Source organism: Oratosquilla oratoria, unplaced genomic scaffold, assembly GCF_046742065.1.
Source record: "Oratosquilla oratoria isolate Oo_2021 unplaced genomic scaffold, ASM4674206v1 SCAFFOLD49, whole genome shotgun sequence".
Classification (NCBI taxonomy): domain Eukaryota; kingdom Metazoa; phylum Arthropoda; class Malacostraca; order Stomatopoda; family Squillidae; genus Oratosquilla; species Oratosquilla oratoria.
Window position 1 is genome coordinate 3,679,834 of NW_027467713.1, and position 22,600 is coordinate 3,702,433.

The window sequence follows — 22,600 nt, forward strand, 5'->3', positions numbered from 1 at the left end:
TGCTGTCCCCCAACCCCTTGTTGCTGTCCTGTACCATTTCTCTGAGTATTCTCTTTCTGTGATGGGGGAATTCCCTGTGGTGGGGGAAAAGAATACTGCCACCAAGTTTCCCACTTGGATCGTAAGAGGCGAGAAGAAAGGGACGGGGAGAGGGACTAGGCATCCTTCTCCCTGTAGCCCCACGGGGCATATTCCTAAAAAGAAAAGTGAATGGACAAAATAGTGCAGGAGAATCTACAACATAATTATCCCATAACATAGGAGAGTGACAATTCAGAAGAAGAAAGTAATGCACACAACCACCTCAGGATATGGAAAGACACAACGGTCAGGGAACTCTCTGTGTTCTTTGCTCTAGCTATTCTGATGCCACACACAAAGAAACATGTCATCAGCGACTATTGGAAAAAAGAACTGTTGCTGGGTACACCAACATTCAGGAAATTCATGTCAAGAAATAGGTTCCAAACATTAATATATATATATCAATCATAAAGTGGTCTATCAATAAGCATTTCATTAAATTTATTCAATCATTAGCATCCAACAGCTCAACAACTGGTGTGTATAATCTATATAGATTATAAAGCAAGTGAAAGTCAGTTTAATTACTTTATATTAAAAACTTATATACCATAATTATAGTGGAATCAGCATTGGCATCGGTATCGTTAACTAAGCGTGAATAGGAATCGGCATTGGCATCAATATCAGCAAAAAAAAAAATGGAACTGGCACACCCCCAGCCATATTTTTAAGGCACATGACAGATGTGTTAAAACCCTTACTGCAGAAAGGATGGGTCATGAATTATCTGGACAACCTCATTCTATGGGCACCCACTTTTGCAGAGCTAGTGAAATGACTAGAACAAAATGGAGTCAAGTTGAACTTAAGTAAATGTCTTTTAGGATTAAAAGAGATCACATTCCTGGGACATACAATCTCGGCAAAAGATAGTAGACCATTGGCAAAGAATGTAGATGCAATCTTAAGTTGAAATCACCAAAGAATGTAAGGAAAGTACGAATATTCCTGGGGATGTGTGGCTTTTACAGGAAGTATATACTGTACCAGATTTTGCTACGATCACGATACTACTCACTAATCTCACAAAGTCAGATACTACATATGTATGGATTGGTAATTGCCAGGAAGCATTTGAACACATGCAGGAGAAACTAACTTGTGCACCAATACTAGCAAAGGTACGGAATGACCAACCATTCGTATTAACTACTGATGCCAGTAACAAACACACAGGAGCTGTACTGAGCCAGATGCAACCAAATGGGGGCATTAAACCCATAGGATATTTCTCAAAGAAGTTGAGCCCATGCGAAACGTGATATGCAGTAACAGATAAGGAGGCATTTGTTATAGTATTACCTTGCAGGAACTTTCCCCATCACTTATGGAGGACTAAATTCATCATTATTACGGATCACCAAACCCTAACCAGCATGTTCAAAAGAAAAACCAAGTCACCCCATATGAACAGGTCAATCTTAAAAATGAGAGAATATCAGTATGTGATCCAATACGTCAAGGGGAAAGAAAATATTGTAGCCAATCAACTATCAAGATCAGTTACAGTAATTATGAGAGTACTGGAAGCCACTTGGTTGGGATACAATAAAAAGACTTTCAAGGAAAAACAGAGGGAGAGTTTCACATGGCAGGAGTTAGCAAGTTACGTAGAAGGAGGTACATTACCAAGTAGACACTTAAAGAAAACAGCACTAGATCAGTTTGCTTTAATAGATGACATCTTATACTACGTTAGGGAGAAATCAGATAGAAGCCTTCACTACATGCTTATAATCCCCCACAATCTGGTCCACAAAGTAGTAAGTCATGCACATGAGTTAACAGGTCATCTTGAACAAAAGACCATTAATAAAGCAAAGGAGCTATTCTATTGGTCTAACTTAAAAGTAGATGTGTGTAATTTTATAAAGAGATACATTACTTGCCAGAGGTTCCAGGGTATGCAAGGGATGTCACAACAATAAAAAGAGGTTCCTCCTGCTACAAAAGCAATGGAGAGAATAGGCATAGATTTAACAGATATGGTATCCGGATCACAGGGTTATAGGTATATCATGACCATAATCAATCACTACAGTAGATTCATTAGATTCTTCCCATTAAGAACAAAATACCAACAACACATATATGATATAATTAAATCATCAATTAAAGAAGGAAAAGTACCATTGGACTGGAAAAAAGCAAACATTGTACCAATTTATAAGGGAGGTGATAAGGAAGATCCATCTAACTACAGACCGGTCTCACTAACAAGCACAATAGCAAAAATTTGTGAAAGAGTGACCTGGAAGAAAAATCTATACTGAACCCAAATCAATTTGGATTTAGACAAGGGAGATCCTGTACAACAAATCTGATTTGCTTTTACTCAAGATTAGTAGACATAATAGAAGAAAGAGATGGATGGGCAGACTGTGCTTTTCTGGACCTGCAAAAGGCATTCGATAAGGTACCTCATAGGAAACTAATAAATAAGATAGAGTCAAAAGGTGGCATCAGAGGAAAATTATTGGAATGGATGAAAGACTTTCTGATTGGGAGGAAAATGAGAGTTGTAATTAGAGAAAAATTCTCCAACTGGGAAGAAGTAAAAAGCGGGGTCCCGCAAGGATCAGTACTGGCCCCGATCATGTTCGCTGTATACATTAATGACATGAATGAAGGCGTGGAGTGCTATATAAATTTTTTTGCAGATGATGCAAAATTACTTAAGAAGGTAAAAACGGAAGAGGACTGCAACTCATTGCAACAAGATCTGGACACAATATGGAATTGGACTCAAAAGTGGGAAGTAAAATTCAATATTAAGAAATGCAGCATAATGGAATTTGGAAAGAGTAAAAATAGAATATCAAAAGATTACAGAGTTGGGGAAGAAAAAATAAATAAAACAAACTATGAAAAAGATCTTGGAGTGATGATTGGAAAGGACATGAAACCAGATAAGCATATAAACAAGATGTTCGGAGAAACCTACAACTTATTGAGAGCAATCAAAGTGGCATTTACCTATATGGACGAAGAAATGATAAGGAAAATACTTACTACACTAATAAGACCAAAACTTGAGTACGCAGCATCACTTTGGACACCCAGTACCAAAAAGAATATTAAGAAACTAGAAAGATTACAAAGAGCGACAACAAAACTAGCACAGACACTCGCCGAACTAACATATGAGCAAAGACTATCCAAATTGAACCTACCAACTCTGGAACAAAGAAGAGAAAGAGGAGATTTGCTAACTATCTACAGAATAATGAAAGGAATGGAAGTTTTAGACAGGAACGACCTATTAATGTGGGACAACGGTAAAACAAGAGGACACGGAAAAAAATTGAAAAAGGATAGTTATAGAAAAAACTTGAAAAGGAACAGTTTCCCACACAGAGCAATAAATATATGGAACAAATTAGACAACAAAACAGTATGTGCTAACACTATACAAGATTTTAAGATAAAACTTGATGCGGAGAGATACAAAGACGGGTCACCACGAGAATAGCTCCCCTCCCGTACATTACAACTAGGTAAATACATACTGCACTCCCTGACCCAGTACTTTGCAGACTATGGCGTCCCAGAGAGCATCATCATGGACAATGGCATGGAGTTCACCAACACAGCCTTTAGAGATGTGTGAGGTGTAGCAGATTACCCTACTCTACACCACCCCATACCACCCACAGGCAAACGGTGTGGTAGAGTGGATGCATCGAAGAAGAGCATCCTGGCAACACTGTGCCAGGGACATCCAAACAAATGGCCAGATCTACTACTGGCCTGTCAGAAGATCACCAGTGGTACCCACACTACCACCAGACGATCACCCTTTTTTGCCTTCTTCAGAAGACACCCACCAAGACTGTCATGTTCCATGACATGTTACTGACAAAGGACGCGGAGGGCTTGGAAGCCAGCAGCGGAGGACTACAAAATCGGGGCCTCCTGTCATCAGAGGTCAGAGGGCACGTAAATCAAGATGATGACTTGAAGTAGGGCCTTCTCCTCTAGACCCCAGTGCTTACATGTTTTAGATGAGTAGTAGTGAATATATTGTAAGCCTTCTTCACACAAAAATAAAGATACAGGTAAATTGTGTGGAGCTGGGTAAATAGTAATAGGATAGGTTACATTGGCATACACTGGCACCTGTGCCATGGCACTGGTGTTGTACGGTTGTAGTATAAAAAAAGATGCGCAGGCACTTTTGAGTCCTAATAACTGCATTTGCACTCTGTTCACACCAACTTAATTGTAAGAAAAGGCTAATTGTAATCAATTCATATATTAAATTAAATGGGAGGGAGGGTGGAGGGGTGTGGTGTGTTTTCAGGGATGAAATGGGTGGGAATGATTTTATGCCTTTTCCTTTTTGGCTACCTCCCTAGTAAGGGGGAAAAAGCCTTGGTATATATATGTATGTATGTAAGTGATTGCACTCCACTATTTTCTTGACCCCAGTGAAGTTAAATTGATTATAAAGAGGCTATATAGATGTTCTAGAACCTGGATTGCAGGAACTGCTTGAGTCACAGTTTATGATTCAATGTACCAACTCAAATACAGGGCCTAGTTCATGACATATTAAATGGGAGCCTCTGCAAGAATGCCCTGATATTTTCCTCATGCCCCACCATTACTCAAGCAATATCCCATGACATCATCTTAGATGATGGAGCCAAGCCGGTGAAGCAGACACTGTACAGATTGTTGCCCCAGAAGAAGAGTATCATGGAGGAGGAAGTAAGGCAGCTCATGGACCAAGGGTTAGTGGAACCTAGCACTAGTCCTTGGGCCTCGCCAGCTGTGCTGGTACCAAAATCTGGAGGCGAGTGGAGATTATGTGTTGATTACAGGAAGGTGAACGCAGTCACTAAAGTGGACCCTTACCCTCTCCCCAGAATAATTGATCTCACTGAGGAGGTCACTGCTGCAAAATATTTATCCAAGTTAGATCTAATGAGGGGATACCATCAAATTCCCCTTACAAGCACGACTACTGAAGTATCTGCTTTTGTCACTCCACATGGGCACTTTCAATATAAAGTGACCCCATTCGGAATGAAAAATAGTGGAGCATCCTTCCAGCGCCTCATAATTTGGCTAGTTGAGGGGTTGCCAGGTGTCAGGGCATACTCAGACAACATAGTAGTGTTTTCTGACACATGGAGTGATCACATGCAGAGGTTGAGGAGTTTACTAGACAGATTTGCACAAGCCCATCTCACTGTAAACCTAAAGAAGAGTGCCTTTGGGAGGAGTACTATCGACTACCTGGGACACCAAGTTGGCCAGAATTGCATCATGCCATTAGAGGCCAGAGTAAAAGACATCATGGACTTCCAGGTCCCGAAGACGAAGAGAGGCATCAGGAGATTCATGAGCATCCTTGGATTCTATTGGAGGTATTGTCCAAACCTTGCAGAGGTAGCTGCTCCTTTAACCCACATGCTCTCTTATAATCATTTCAGGTGGGATAAGGGCGCTGATGCAGCCACTGAAGAATGCAAGAAGCTTCTCTCAGGCTGTCCTGTCTGGATAGCCCCAGATTATAGTAAGACCTTTTATCTTTTTTGTGATGTCAGTCATGTAGCTGTAGATGCCATGCTTGCTCAGGAAAAGGGTGGTGTCATGAGACCCATCTCATTTATGTCTCAGATTCTTACAGAGTATCAAAGGCGATATTCTACCATTGAGAGGGAGGCCCTCAGCCTCACATTAGCCTTAAGAGCCATAGTTGGAAAGACGAGGAGAGATAAATTAAAAAATGAAGACATAAGGAAAAGCATTGGCGTCTGTTCCATGCTAAGCAAAATAGATGCTGCCCAGTTAAGATGGTTAGGACATTTAGAAAGAATGGATGAAGAAAGAATTGCAAGGGGATGCTGGGAGTGGAAGCCAGATGAAAGAAGGCCAAGAGGAAGACCGAGAAAGAGATGGAAAGAAAATGTTGAAGAAGCCCTCAGCAGACATGACTTGCCCAACATCAAAACTCTGAGGGAGGAAGGGGCCTTCCATGATAGAGCCAGATGGAGGAACATGCTGGGACCACTGACAGGCATAACGCCTATTACTGGGAGCTGAAGTAAGAAGTAAGAAGTAAGTAAGAGGGATTAGGGAGAAATGTCAATGTAATTGTATTGGGAAGCCTTAAGTCTAGGGTAGGAAATGAAGAAATAGATGGAGTGATTGGGAAGTATGGAGTTCCAGGAAAAAATCGTAGTGGAGAATTGATGGTGGACATGTGTCTTGAAAGAGAGTTGATGATAGCAAATACAGTGTTTCGGAAGAAAGTCAAGCATAAGTACACATGGGAGAAGGTGGATGGAAGGGTGGTAGATAGAGCATTAATGGACTATATAGTGGTAACCAGGAGTATAGTAGGAAGAGTTAAGGATGTACATGTCCTAAGGGGAGAGAGTGGGGGAATATCAGATCATTTTCTGGTGGAAGGTAAGTTGAGAGTGGAGAATGGGTGGAGAAAGAGGAAAAGGGCAGAAGGTAGGGAGGTACTTAGAGTGAACTGCTTAAGTGAGAAAGAAAAGGAGAAGGAGTATAAGAAGAAGCTGAGAGAGGAGTGAGAGGGAGTAAAGGATAGAGTAGAACTAGGAGTGGAGGAGGAATGAGGAGGGTTCAAGGAGGGAGTCATAAGATGTGCAAAGATGGTGTGTGGAACAAGGAGGATGGGAGGAAATAGAAGGAAGGGTAGTGAGTGGTGGGATGAGGAATCAAAGAAGGGTGTAGAAGAGAAGAAGCAGGCTTTCACAGATTGGTTACAAATTAGGACAAGAGCATTGTATAAGAGGCACAAAGAAAAGAGAAGTAAAGCATAAGAGAAAGGAGGCAAAGAGGAGAGCAGATGTGAAATGGGGTAAGAGTATGACAGAAAATTTTGAAAGTAATAAAAAAATCTTTTGGAAAGAAATTAAAAGAGGAAGAAAAGGCAAATCAAGTAGAGAAGAAAAGGTAAAAGGTGTAGATGGAGAGATGATAATGGAAGAGAAGGCAGTGAGAGGACAGTGGGCCGAGTATCTTAGGGAGTTGATAAATGTGAAGGAGGATAGGGAGGGGAAGGTAGTTGCAGTGGGAAGTGCTGAGAAAATGACTGTGATGAGTGAGGAAAATGGAGGAGAAATAAGGAAAGATGAAGTGAAAGCAGCTGTTAAGATGATGAGAGCAGATAAGACATCTGGGTTGGTTGGATGCCATGCAGAATGTCTGAAAAAAAGGAGGTACAGTTATGGTGGACTGGCTGGTGAGATTATCTAATGTTCGTTTAAGAGAGGGTAGTGCCGGAGGACTGGAGGAGTGCCTGTATAGTTCCACTTTACAAGAGAAAAGGGGACGAATGTGAATGTAGTAGTTTCAGAGGGATCAGTTTGTTAAGTGTAGTTGGGAAGGCTTATGGGAGGGTATTGATTGAGAGGATTGAGAGAGGAACAGGGAGTAATTGGTGAGGAACAGTGTGGATTTAGGACGGGTAGGGGTTGTGTAGATCAGATTTTTGTGGTAAGACAGATATGTGAGAAAGCTATAGGAAAAGGTAAGGATGCTTTTTGGGCTTTTATGGATTTGGAAAAGGCTTATGACAGGGTAGACAGGAAGACACTGTGAGAGGTTCTGCAGATATATAAGAAAAGACCCATAATGGCACGTGTAATAAAAAGTGAATGTGGAAGTGATATGCTCGTGGATGAGCTGTAATACATATATCATAATCATAGCAATAGCGAAAATAATAGTGGCACAGTTATTTATTGGGAATGTTCTCAAAGAGAGTAAAAGAAATGCAAAGCAAGATTTCACACAAAAGCATTATTAGAAAATGTTGAGATTTTGAAGTATGTTAATGAGCACAACCACTATGTGACAAAGGATGTAGTTGAAGCTAAAGTTGCTCAAGCATCTTTAAAGGCTACTTCCACATTATCTCATCAATCAAGTTGCGTATTAGTATCACAAGCGGCTGCTACCTTAGATGAAGCTACACTTTCACAGTTACCTTCTGTATGTACCATAGGCAGAAATGTTTGAAAATGGAGACAGAATAATGCTAATTTTCCAGCTATTCCGATGTCATGTACAGGATATGCCATACCACAAGAATTTACTGTTTTCGACTCTGGAGAAAGGTTTCTGCAATATGATTCAGGTGTGAATGATGAAAATCACATGCTTACATTTATGACTGCAACGGGTATAAAAGATCTAAAAAGGTTCCAAAACTGACCCATTGATGGCACATTTAAAGTGGCTCCGGAAATATATTATCAGTGAACATGAGGGGACGTCCTAGGATGATGTGGATGGATGGGGTAAAGGGGGCTTTGGGGAAGAGGGGAATGTCTGTTGAGGAAGGACGGGAGAGGACAGAAGACAGGGGTGAATGGAGAATGGTTGTCTATGGATGATGTTGTGATGCATGAGGTGGAATGGGTGGGGGGATGGGGGGTGAGGTAGTATGTGTGAGCAAAATTTGACGCAGCCCGAAGGGATTTCTCCCTGTCTTCTCCTTTTATGCATGGGGGGACGGAGAGGGGGGGGTCGCCGATTTAATGAAGCGGCCTTGCTGTGGATGTGCTGTGTCTTGCGACACCGCCTCTGACCCAGGGCAGTGGACAAGGTGCAGGGATGACCCGTCATCCAAGAGGTGCTAAGATAAGAGGGAGGGTGGAGGGGTGTGGAGTGTATTCAGGGATGGAATGGGTGGGAATGATTTTATGCCTTTTCCTTTTTGGCTACCTCCCTTGTAAGGGGGAAAAAGCCTTGGTATATGTATGTATGTACTCACCATTCATATTCAAAAAAATAATTTTAGCATTCCTCAAGCATTTGCTCTCTTCTCTAACAAAACCGAATCAACATACAGAGCATGCTATGAAGAAATTAAAGAGTTATTGGATAACAACCAGCCTCAAAACATCATGACTGACTTTGAGATAGCTTCTATCAATGCACTAAAATATGTAAAAGGAGTCAATTTGGCACTGAAATGGGGGCTATGTGAGATTGAAATCAGGACAGACTTAGTCACAGTGGTGGGACAGATGAACTCAATATTGACTGCTGAGAAGAGAATACACAAGAAAGGGGCAGCAGATGTCATTGTGAAAAGGCACCTTGGGATCCGGAGGGAGTTAGTAGACAAATACAGTGTGAAGGAGAGCGTAATCCAAGTGCTATTGAGTGAACAAAGCAGACATACTAACCAGAGTAAAGAAAAGTTGGTCGAGAGTACCGGAAGAACAGGAAGAGGAGAAGGTTGAAGTGTGCCCTGCGGCAGGATCCCTATGCGCGGAGGAGTTGCATGGAACACATTACCTAGGTGTTGATAGGTCATTGTTCTTAGCAAGGAAAATTGATCCATCTAGAACGAGGGAAGAAGTCTGGCAGTTTGTGAGAGCATGTGTCCGATGTCAATCAATAGATCCCACCCCAAGACCACACACAATGGGGGAACTCAGCATAGAAGACAAAACGCAGACAAGAGATACATCCCTAGAGGCAACAGAAAATCACACAACCCCAACTTCACACCAGAAATCCAAAGCCTCATCAGACAACGTGACACACTTAAACACGATACCCCCACACCTATCCCTCAAAACATAGCAGACCAAATACAAACACTAAACACTGTGATTGCCAATAAAATACATGAACAAAAAACACAAAATTGGCAAAACTTTATCAATACACTTGATCACAAAACAAACACCAGTAAATTGTACAAAACACTCAACAGCATCACACTATCCAACACTAACACTACACGCTCTCACGCAGCAATAATCACAACAACAGATAATCTACCCTCAAACAGACAACAAGCAAACGCACTCATACGTCATTTTGCACAGACGAGCCATCTTACATCTCACCCTGACGACCGACGCACCATTCGACGTAAGAAAGACTTCCCCACAGACTCAGACTATACACCCTTCATAGACAGTCAGACAAAACTCATAATGCATAATCTCAAGCACTCATCTGCCTGTGGCCCTGATAACATAAGCAACATCCACCTAAAACACATTGGACCACAAGGTATACACGCACTCACAAACATTGCAAACTACAGCTATTCACACAACACTATACCCGACATCTGGAAGCATGGTAAAATAATCACCATTCCAAAACCGAACAAAGACCCAACAATCCCAACATCGCACCGCCCAATCACACTTCTCTGCACCCCCTCTAAAGTCATTGAACGCCTAATACTTAAACTTGTCACACCATATACAGGTAAACGTCGACTTACGATGGCATTAGGTTTCGATAGAGCCATCGTAAGACGATCTCATCGTAAGTCGATCCCCACTCTGTTCCGTGGTCACTGTACCTAGCCTACCTGTATATTAACCACCAGAGATACTGAATATAGCCTATTAAACATGTACAGTAGTTTATTTAATTATTTTTATCCTTTTTACCATATTCAAACACTATAATATGTATTTTCAGTACGGAACTTAAATCTCGCGGGCAGCAGCCAATGCCAGCCGTACGACGTGACGTAATAATACTCGCATCATAAAATATAGTCACCGCTTTTATCGATCGTTCTCTCTTTCACCCGCGAATTTTGAAAACCACAGAGAATGGGATTTAGGGCACATTTGAGAGAATGTAAAAACACAGGGGCGACTACAATAAATATAATCAAGACGCCGATATGGCAGCGTCGCGAATCCACTTGCTCCTCATGACGCCTACGTGTGCGGCACCGTATGGAAGGGGTTAAATTATCATATCGTCGTCGTCGTCATCGTAAAGTCGAACAATCGTAAGTCGCGGCCATCGTAAGTCGACGTTTACCTGTATTCCCCTTGCTGACTCACAACACGGTTTTAGGCCACTACACTCCACAAACACTCTTCTGATAAACCTCACACAAAGAATTTTAGATGGCATCAATTCAGATAGGCCCCACCACAGAACACTTCTTATAACATTGGACATTAGTAAAGCTTTTGATGCTATCCCCCGCCACAACCTAACAAATAAAATATATAACACAGACATGCACAATAACACCAAAAGATGGCTGGCCAATTATCTGGCAGGCAGGAATGCTCATGTGTCATATAATGGCCAATCATCGCACATCAGAAACATTAAGAATGGAGTACCACAGGGCTCAGTTCTATCCCCCACATTATTTAATCTATACATGCATGACTTACCCACACCAGACACCTCAGAAATACAAATCTCTTCCTACGCAGATGACATAACAATCACATGCACACATCGTAACACAGACAAAGCTGCAGAAATAATCCAGCCTTACCTTGACACACTCAACACATGGTTCATCACAAACAGACTCAAAATAGCTCCAACCAAATCTACAGCAACACTTCTCACCAACTGGACAAAAGAACACAAATTCATACCTCATCTCTACATCAACAACACTCTAATACCACACACAAACACACCAAAAATTCTTGGTGTAACATACGATACATCCATGTCTTTCAAACAACACCTCACAAACATAAAAAACAAATGCACACCTAGACTTAATGCACTTAAGTCAATCACTGGAACAACATTTGGACAAAACAAAGAAACTAATATAACAATATACAAACAATGCATACGCTCAGTGATGAATTATGCGAGTCCTGCATGGGCTCCTAATCTCAGTGAGACACACCACAACACCCTTCAAATCATACAAAACAAAGCCCTAAAAACAATTACAGGCTGCACAAATACAACACCTACAGACCATTTACACCATGAAACAAAAGTCCTCAAAGTCAAGGACCACCTCGACATGAGAGGCACACAAACACTTGCCGCAGCCACCACAAACACATCACACCCGCTACACTACATAGCAGAACACCCACACACACCAAGAAACATTAAAACAACACCCAAAGACCTTTATTATGCACAGATACTCTCTTCTCTTCCTCCACAACCACCAAATACCAGCCTCCGGAAACATATTCATAATCATATCACTCACCGCTCCATTAACACACTGAAAGACAACACACTGCTGCATGCCAGACCCCCTGATATCCACCCTTCTGAATCCTCTCTCCCATGAAAGGACAGAGTCCACTTGGCCAGACTGCGATGCGGTCACCACCCAGCACTTCTAAGCTACCAGAAGAGGCTGGACGACCGTGTTGTGAACAGCTGCCCAGGATGTAACACTTCACCCCATACCATACAACACATAATGGAAGACTGCATTATACACAATCATGCACGCAAACAACACAACATACACTCTATAAAGGATTTGTGGGAAAACCCAGTTTCGGCTGTGGCCTTCCTTGGGGAGACAGGACTGCTCGAACAGACAGTCTAGGGAACAACAACAACAACAACAACAACTGGAGGAGATTGGCAGTCAACATAACCCACTATTGATGGGGCATGTACCTATTGATGGTTGACTGTGGCCCAGGACGACTCACCATCTGGTGGGAGTTGAAGACGGAGATGGGAGAGGAAATTGCACAGGTGATGAAGGAGATATTTCTGGAATGGGGTTCAGTGGATGAAGTCCTAATGGGTAATAGCACTGCATTTCATCCAGGATCACTACAAGAAATGCTGGACAACTGGAGCACATGACATTTCTTTAGGGCTGCTTACTGGTTGAGTGGAAATGGAATAGTAGAACAATACCATCGCACTATTAAGTCCATTGCTGAAAAGGCACTAATACCACCCATGGAAGCAGTCTTTTGGCATAATATGTCCCCTAGGTCAGACCAAGACAAAGACTCGGTTCCATAGAGAGCATTATTTAAATGTGACTTGCGACATCCCAGAGTAGTGCTGGTGCTACCAGCCAATGCTGAAGAAGGCACTGCCTCAGTACAGGAGGAATGGATGAAGCCAAAAGACAGTGAGTGCACCTCACAGTGGACGAGGGGTATGGTAACAGGTAAATTCACGGAACATCTCTATCGAGGGAGTCCCACAACATATCCTGGATCTCCATCATGTGGTGGATGGCAGAGAAAACAATGAAGAGAATTATGACACGGTAGTGGATGGGGGAACAGCGCCTCGACAACTGCAGTGCAATAGACATCCTCCAAGATGGCTGCAGAACTACAAACTAGGAAATGGAGGAGATGAAGAAGATGAAGAATAGGTTGATCTTGAGATCAAGGGGAGGTGTGGTATGAATGTGGTCCAGATATGGGTGTGCAGTTAGCACCCCCAGCACAGGGTCAAAGGTCACCATGTAGATGGGGGCAAATGGGCGTTGGCTGATGCACATGGGCAATGTGTATGTGGGGCGAACAAGGGGAAAGGGGGGGAAGAAAGCGAGTGAGAAAAGTGCTGGGGAAGAAGAATATAGAGAATAATTAGTTCAGGTAGGATGATAGGCAATACAAGTGAATGAGAAACTAGATAGAAGAGTCTTCATCATCGAAGAACAAGAAGCAGGAAATAATGCAGATAAGTGATACATTGCCCTACAACCACAATATATATATATATATATATATATATATATATATATATATATTATATATATATATATATATATATATATATATATATATAATTTTTTTCATTGTCTTTCTTTTCCTTTTGTGTAAACTTTTTATGTGCTACAAAAATGGTCAAATATGTCAATATCATGTCAGGAGCTCTTTATTACTTTAAAAAATGGCATGATACAGCCTAATATTACCTGTAAAGTGTCCCAACACTGATATTCAAGGTAGTCAGGAGAGACTGAGTCAGGATAACCCTGAGGCAGGAATACATCTTTGACCCCGTAGATCATGCGGTCCCAAATGTTGACTGCCTTACTGTCAGCAAGGAAAAATTATCAGGTATTGTATAACAGACAGAACATGGCCATGTGAAGTAATACAATGTGAAACAAAGATAAAAAAAAAAAAAAAAAATTACAACCAAGGCTACAATCTTTAAAATGAAAATTCACTAAAGCAATAAAAATCAGGACAAATATTTCCAATAATTTCTGGTTACACAATAATACCATAGTCTGATGAAGAGCACACATAATACCCATCCTGAAACCAAACAAAATGTCACAGAACCCAATGTCATGCAGACCTAACTCTCACCTCTCTCCCATATCTAAACTAATGGAAAGATTATCAGATCTAAGTACACACAATCTACCCAGTTCTCTTGTTTGTGAGTAAGTACTTAACAAGTTCAATAGTTTCAGTTCTGAAACTGGACTGATTTTCAGTCAAATGTTAATCTATTTTTCACAATCTCACAATTTAGCTATCATGGTGGTCAGACAGATCTGAAATTCTGGGGTTTCTTCTTATTTTATTTTATTTTATGAACTGGTACCATGATAGCCCTCTTCCAATCCTGGAGAATAACAACAAACTAAATGGGGCAGATCAATCAGTCAATCTATTGGTTTAGGCCTCTCTTGCAGGAGACCCACAGCTCCCAAGTACAACCAACAAGGGCCACCAGGGAGGCCCATAGGTCACTTAGAGGAAATATTGAGTTGTTGTCTGGGGATTGTTCATGTGGGGCAGTGTAAGATGAGGTGTTCAGTGTCTTCTGTGTTGTGGTTGCCTCAAGGGGAGCTTGATTTTGTGGTAAAGCCTATTCTGTGTTGTTAATGAATAGTGTCCTGAACACAAGTAAAGGATTGACTGATTGATATGTACAGAAACCTAGTGAAAGATTGGTACCAGTAACATAACACCAGTACAATAACTTACTCGTTACTTTTAAGATCTGTTGATATGAATCCCTTTTCTCCTGATGATTCTTGGTAATATCTACAGCGTAAGCCTGCAATGCTTTCCTTAATCCTTGCATTCTTCATTTTATTTAATTCTGAGGAGATAAAAATAAAGGTCAGAGTAAATACATGCAGAGTATAAGACAATGACTGCATAAGTTTTATCCAGTCACTATCTTAGTTCATCCCTGCCCCTGTCCACACTGCTTGGGAAAAAGGCAATGCAAGAAGATATATTAAGATGGGGTTCGAAAAGTTTGTGGGATGGGCACAGGATGGGTATATGCTATAACTTGGCCATCTCTTAGCCTTTTGATATGTATCTACTAGGTATGTAATATTTTAGTGAACTTAATGAAATACCTATGGATAAAAGCCATGAAGCATTCTTTAATGATTAGACATTAACCTCCATGAGGTGCTAAGGTGAATAAGTTGTGATGGGTGTGGGATCAGTGTGGAGTGGATGTGTGCTTTCATTTAGCCACCCCAACTGTAAAGGGAAGGCCATATGATATATATGTATGTTTATTAATTTCCACTTATAAACGAACACTGGTCACTTTTAACTTCCTTCTTTCAACCACACTTCTTCAAAATCTCATTTACTAGCTTACTACTACAACTCAAAAAAGTACTAGTCACTTTAACTTTGACAACCCCCTCTTTTCAACTATCTTCCTTAAACACCTCATTTACTAGTTTACTACTTCTACTTTTTTGTTATATAACTTGTCAGTGGTGGCAATATCCTTTACACTTCCAACTGAATCAACTAATCTCACCATATTCTGAGCCACCAAGACAGTTAAGAAGAGGAAAAATATATTGTCGATCCAGAATTGTAGAACTAGGGAAGCATATGAGAGGTACAGAGTGAATAAAGGAAAAACAAAGTGTGAGGTAAGGGAGTCAATGAGAACAGGTATAAAGTGTAGTAAGAGTTTGATGAAATTATGAAACGAGTAAAATGTTTTGGAAACAAGTGAAAAGAGTGAGGGGGTATCAGGTTGAGAGGAAAAGTGATTTTAATCATGAATGATCTAACACCAGAAAATAATACTAAGAAAATGATGAAAGACTTATAATTTGCTGACACTAAGAGGAAGAGGACATGATGAAGTCAATCTATGAAAATCTGACTCTTCCCAGACTGGAATATGCATTGATGTGGTCATCTCACCTAAAAAAGTATATAACAAAAATAGAGAAAATACAAAGGGAAGCAACCAAGATGATCCAAAATCTAAATGAAAACACATACAAAGAAAGATTGAAAGAAACTAGGACTTCCCACACTGGAAGAGTGAAGACAGAAAAGCAACATAATATGAATATCTAGATCAGAGAAAGGTACAGAAAAAATAGACACAGGATTTGCTGGCAGTACTATGGGATGAAAGAATAACAAGAGGTCACAGTGGAAAAAATAAATAAAATAAAATAAAAAGATGGTAGGCAACATAACTTCCCATATAATAGTGTTTAATTTTTGGAACAAGCTGGATGACATATAATCCAAATCAACACCTTCAATAAATCTAAGGCAAAGTTTGATGAGTGGAGGCAAATACATGGGATCCCATTAGCACAGCTCCAACCCTATATACTCCATCCATATACCAAGAGTTTTCCCCCTTACCAGGGAGGTAACTATGGGTGTGCCCATTAACTGGTATCGGCAAGAATCAGCACTATTTTGGTGAATCAGGATCGGCAAGAATCAGCATTTCTTAGAATGGGATTTGGCATTGGCATCGGTTTTACCCACTTATAAGTGCGAAAAATGAGTGGATGGATTTACTCCCACTTTCTCTGCAGCAATTTATAACCAAACAAATTGTTTATAAAGATTTTTTTATATATAAACTTCCTGCAGAGGCAGTGCAATGTAGTTCAGTTCAAAGCTTGAAGATTCGTTTAAATAAACATCTAAGCAAGATGCTACAATAACTGCCATTTATTTTACATTATTTGTTTGTTTATTATTTGCTTGATTTTCATTTATACTTATCTGTCAATTCAATATTATTTACCATTTACCAGTTTGTTTATTATTTAACTATACCTATGCATTTATTTATTTATTATTATTCATATTTTGACAAGTAAATATATAACAATAAATCTTTATGTAATTTGACTACATAGTTCTGTTATTCAAAAACACAATTTTTATAAGTAGACTTTAGAGGCTTAAAAATTGCTCAATTAAAAACATCTGGCATCTTTATAAATAGTATAATTTGTATTTTATTAGTATCTTTAAAGTTTACATTAAGGTTTGTTTTGTCTAAAAAAAGTTGTTGTTCATCAACATAATAAAAAGTATTATTCAAAATTTTTGTTCTATGCATTTATGTATTGTTTTTAGTGATTATGTACTACTGGCTTATAGAATAAAACCACTAATTAATTATGTTTAGTGATGCTGGTTGAAAAATATTTGTAAAGAATTTTTTATGGAAATAAGTACATAATAAAATGTAGATACATTATAAAATAGTTAAAAAGTAACCCAATCTGTCGTGTATAAATCTACATAGATTATAAAGCAAGTAAAAATCATACTTCAATTACTTTATATTAAAACTGATATACTGTAATTACTGTATATAAAGAGAAACTGGCATCACCATCGGCAACTAAGAGTGAAAAGGATTCGGCATCAGTATCAGCATCGGCAATTACTGGTAAATAGGAATCTGCATTGGCAAAAAAAATTGAATCGGCACACCCCTAGAGGTAACCAAAGTCAAAACACAAATACTCATTCCCACCCATTCCACTCCTATCCACCACCCTTTCCTTCCTCTCATCTTAACTCCTCATGAATGATGGGTCAACCCTGTATCCCACCCACTGCCTTAGGTCAGAAGCAATGTAGCAAGATGCAGTACATCCACAGCAAGGCTGCTTCACTTAATCGGTGACCCCCCCCCCCTCAATCCCTTCATACAGAAAAACATAAGACGGGAGAAATCCCTTCAGCTGTGTGAAAATATCATTCAAACATAACCACTCCATAATCCCCCTATCCACCATCCACTCCCTTCCTTGTATTCCAGTATCATCTCTACACAGCCATTTTCCACTCATCCCTATCTCCTGCCTTTTCCCTCCCTTGCTCAATAGAAATTCCCCTCTTGTTCAACACCCCTTTAACTCCACCCATCCATCTCATCCCCAGTCTTCCCCTAAGTTGACTCCTTCCACCTCTGCCTTACACACCTCTTACTAAAATTTCTTCATTCATTCTTTCCGTGTGTGTCCAAACCATCCCAATACTCTTTCATCAACCCTATCTCCCAACTCCTTTTCCACCCCCATTCTCCTTCTCATTTCTCACTCTGTCCCACCTTATAACCCTTACCATACTTTTCAAACATTTCATCTCAAACACTTTAAATTTTTCCTCTCTGCCTCTCTTGAATTCCGTCTCTGCCCCATACAGTGCTGTCAGCATAATCACCTCTTCATACAATATTCTCTTTGCATCCATTCCCAAATATCTATTTCTCATAACACTCTTTAATCTCCGAAGGCACTTACTTGCTTCCCTCAATCTACAATTTACCTCCACTCTTTCCTTACATGCTACATGTGACCCCAAATACCTAAAACTATCCACTTTCTCTAACCTCTCTCCTTTAAGACTTACTTCCAAATTGCTACCATTCTCTTCCCTTACTTTTACTCACATCTGTTTTCGACTTTCTCTTATCACTTACCTTCCCAAACTCCATCACTAACTGCATTAATCCCTCCTCTGACCCTGCCACAAGTGCATTGTCATCCACAAACAAGTGGCTCACTTCCCACTTTTCTCAATTTCCTTTAACCATCTCCAATCCCTGGCCCATTACCCTCACTTTTACCTCCCGCACCACCCCATCCATGTACACATTGAACAGCCATAGCAACATGACACATCCCTGACACAGTCCCACCTTTCCCTCAAACCACTCTCTCTCTCCATTTCCCATTCAAAAATAGGCTCTATCACTCTTGTAAAAACAATTGACTAGCCTTAACAGCTTTCCTCCAGTCCCATATATTTTTGCAATGCCTCCCACTGTTCCTTCCTGTCTACCATGTCGTAAGCCTTTTCCAAATCCATAAAGACACAAAAAGCAGCCTCAACTTTTGCTAAAGCTTTCTCACATATGTCTTACCACAAAAATCTGATCTATGTAACTCCTACCTTTCCTGAACCCACACTATTCCTCATTAATTGCTCCCTATGTTCCTAATACTTTCAATTAAAACCCACCCATAAGCCTATATACTACAACTAGATACATACATAATGTTTCAATGAGAGAGGATTGTGCAAAATATAGTTGAACTTCGGATAACAAACACTCAATTTAACTAACAAATAACTTAATGAACAAGTTTTCTGAAAATTTTTGTCTCTATTGATGAGGCATATATGCATATGCCTCATCATCAGCTCCCTGAACTATCTCTGCCCAATAGGAAAAAAGTGACCATGTTACAATGGAATTTCAGCTGGAGGATGAGGAGATAGAGGCAAGGAATGAATCACACAGGCAAGGGAGATTCAATTTTAGGAAAGCAAATTACAGTTGAAACAATTCTTTGAAGAAACAAACTGGGAGGAATTCATGAATACCAAAGGAATAGGGAAGAAATGAGAAATCTTTCTTGACCTTTACAACCTAGGAGTGAACAATCATGTGCCAAAGACTAGAGAAAAGAAGAAGCAAAAGCAGAATTGGTTTAATAAAAAGTGAGACTGCGAAAAAGGCCAGGGATGTGGCTTGGGGAAAATGGAGAAAGAACCAATAAAACAAAAGAAACTTACAAACAAGCTAGGAATGACTATACAAGAATTTAATGTGAGAAAGCAATTTTGAAAGAGGTGTAGTAGAAAAATGCAAAGATGAACCAAAACTGTTTTACAGGTTCATAAATGGTAAACTGAGACACAGGGAAGAAATTACCAAGTTAATAAATATAGTAGATGATGTGGTCATTGAAGAGGCCTCAGTTCAGACACAAATAATGAATGAAGGTTTCCAATCTGTCTTCACAAGAGCATAACATTTTGGAAAAAAGCAAGGGGAACAAAAAACCAGGTTTAGCATATATAAATGTAAAAGTGAGGGAAGTGCTCAATCTCCTGAGATCATGGGATGTGACAAAAGCCTCAGGACCTGACAGGATCTTAAACTGGATACTTAAAGAACGTAGGGAACAACTAGTGGACAAGATCCAATGTCATATTACATGTTCATTGAAAGAAGGCATTGTGCTATTTGATTGGAAAAGGGCAAACATGGTGCCAATTCACATAGGTGGAAACAAGGAAACACCACAAAATCATAGGCCAGTATCACTAACCAGCACAATAGTGAAATTATGTGAAAGGATTGTGAAAGATTGATGGACCAAATATCTTGAAAAGATGAACATTCTGACAGACAGTCAATTTGGCTTCAGATCTGGAAGATTGTGTGTGTCAAACCTTTTAAGCTTTTACTCAAGAGTGATTGATGTGCTGCAAGAGAGAGAGGGCTGGGTGGACTGTGTGTACCTGGACCTAGAGAAGGCATTTGATAAAGTACCTCACAGTCAACTTATGTGGAAATTGGAGCATGTTGGAGGACTGAGAGGCAAACTACTAGAATGGATGAAAGATTTTTGAAGGAAAGGTGTATTAGGACAGTAGCAAAGGATAAGATGTTAAGATGGAGAGCAGTAACAAGCAGAGTTCCACAAGGTTCAGTGCTTGCACCAATAATGTTTCCTGTCTATGTCAATGACATGATGGAAGGAACAACAAGTTATGCCAACATGTTTGTAGATAACATAAAAATAACGAGAAGAGTGAAAAAGGAGGACGGTAGAATATTGCAAAACAATCTAGATAATATCTTTGCATGGGTCCAAGAATGAGAATTGAAGTTCAATATCCATAAATCCAAAGTACTGGAAATGGGCAATAGCGGGAAAAGGCCATCCTTAAAGTATTCTTTGGGAAGCGAACCCATCACAAAAGCAAAGGAGGAGAAAGACTTGGGAGTGTTGATAAAAGACAACTTGTCACCAGACATACGAGTATCAGCAGGATCGTGGGAGAGACATACGGACTACGACAGAAGATTAAAGTGGCGTTCCATTATATGGATGACGAGATAATGAAAAAATTCATCGAAACCCTAATACATCCAAAACTGGAATATACACCAGTGGTATCATCCCCACACAGAATGAAGGATATATGCAAGACTGACCATCTATAGAATCATGAAGGGCACGGAAATATTTGCTAGAGAGGACTTGTTAAATTGGGGCATGAGAAACACAAGAAGGCATGGAGAGAAACTCAAAAAAGATAGTTATAAAAGCATGTTTGCCATAAGTATTTTGGTTACCGAATGTTTCAGTTTCAGAAAAATCATGGAACACAATAAGTTTATTATCCAAGGTGTCACTGTACTTTCAACCCAACCTACAAATACAACTTGTCAACCCCTGCCTCCACTCGGATGAGTCCAGCTGGTGTCTAGCAAAGGCCCAAAATGCACTCACTCTTTACTCCGAGTGACTTGCAGACCAAATTATGACTCCAGGTTTCCTGTTTAAGAAACACCTAGAACAAGACTCAACCATGATCAAAATATGGTTGAGCGTAATATCAGTAAGCTAGAATATAATGAGTCACAAGGATCACGTCAAATCTATACATCAGTTTTAAGTCTTAAGAGTGATATGTGGCATATATCAAGGCCTTCTAAATGATACATTACACATTATCATTATACTAAAATACTGCCATACTGTCAAGAGAACATTCAACATCTTATGATCTTGTTCATAATTATTCGTTTACTTGGTTAGTTCTAGACCTAGTCTATCGGTCATTTCAAACTTTAACCTGTTTATGTTTTGATGTCTACTAATACTAGAAAAGCAATTCTATTGAAACCTCAAGAGTTATGTGTTTTATTGATGCAATAGATATTTTATGACAATTGTAACTTTTGTTTTTATATGCTTTCTTAAGAGTTCGCCAGCACACTGATCAACCTGACAAGTGTCAACTTACTCTGAACTCTAACGGTGCGGCGGGAAACTGGGAATAGCCTGCACGGATTTGAAATTATGAAATATTTTGATTCGTTCACTGCATTATTACAAGTGTTACTGAGCTAATTTTTGCATATATTACATCTACTCTTGTGTAGTTGGGAGCTAAGTACAGCTGAACTTGTTTTATGATTATTTTTTCAATTAATATTAGTTTCATGCAACAAGAGTGGAAAATACAGTATATTGCGATTATGCATTCCGTGTGGTTTTTTTTTTGTTTTTTTTTATCTCGTGAGAATTCACCCTCTCTTACCTCACTGGTCAAATCTGAAATAAATCCCATGCCTAAAAATAAACTTCATGGCTTATAGAAACACTCGTGAAATGAACAAATACCTATTTATAATATTCACGAAGAACCCTGCACAGTCGGAATAAAAAGGAAAGCCGAAATATAGAAGTTACACATTCTTCTAAAGTTTCCTTTTTATTCCGATTGTGGGTTCTTCGTGAATATTACATGTGTGCCACAACATTTTGTCAAAATGACCTATTTATAAATTTATCTGACCCGCTATTATCGCAGCGAATGAATTAACTACGATATTCATTAAAATTTTGACGTGCGTTATCATGTAGTAGTAGTAGTAGATTTTGAGCAGACGGTGGTTGACAGTAGGATAAATGAAATTTTGTATTAAGCATTATTAATAAAAAATAAATAGATGAATGAAA

At 39.7% G+C, this 22,600-nt stretch overlaps 1 protein-coding gene across 1 annotated transcript in view; it reads right to left on the reverse strand.

Annotated features, from left to right (window-relative positions):
• The window catches only part of LOC143023508 (RUS family member 1-like), a 78,979-nt gene extending 57,027 nt beyond the window's left edge, over positions 1 to 21,952 (reverse strand). The window contains exons 1-3 of the mRNA XM_076182041.1: positions 21,882 to 21,952; positions 14,781 to 14,898; positions 13,751 to 13,871 (exon numbers count right to left, since the gene is read on the reverse strand). Coding sequence (XP_076038156.1) covers positions 13,751 to 13,871; positions 14,781 to 14,887 — 228 coding nt within the window. The 5' untranslated portion in view covers positions 14,888 to 14,898; positions 21,882 to 21,952. The remainder of the gene's footprint in view (positions 1 to 13,750; positions 13,872 to 14,780; positions 14,899 to 21,881) is intronic.
• Between the last annotated feature and the right edge of the window lie 648 nt (positions 21,953 to 22,600).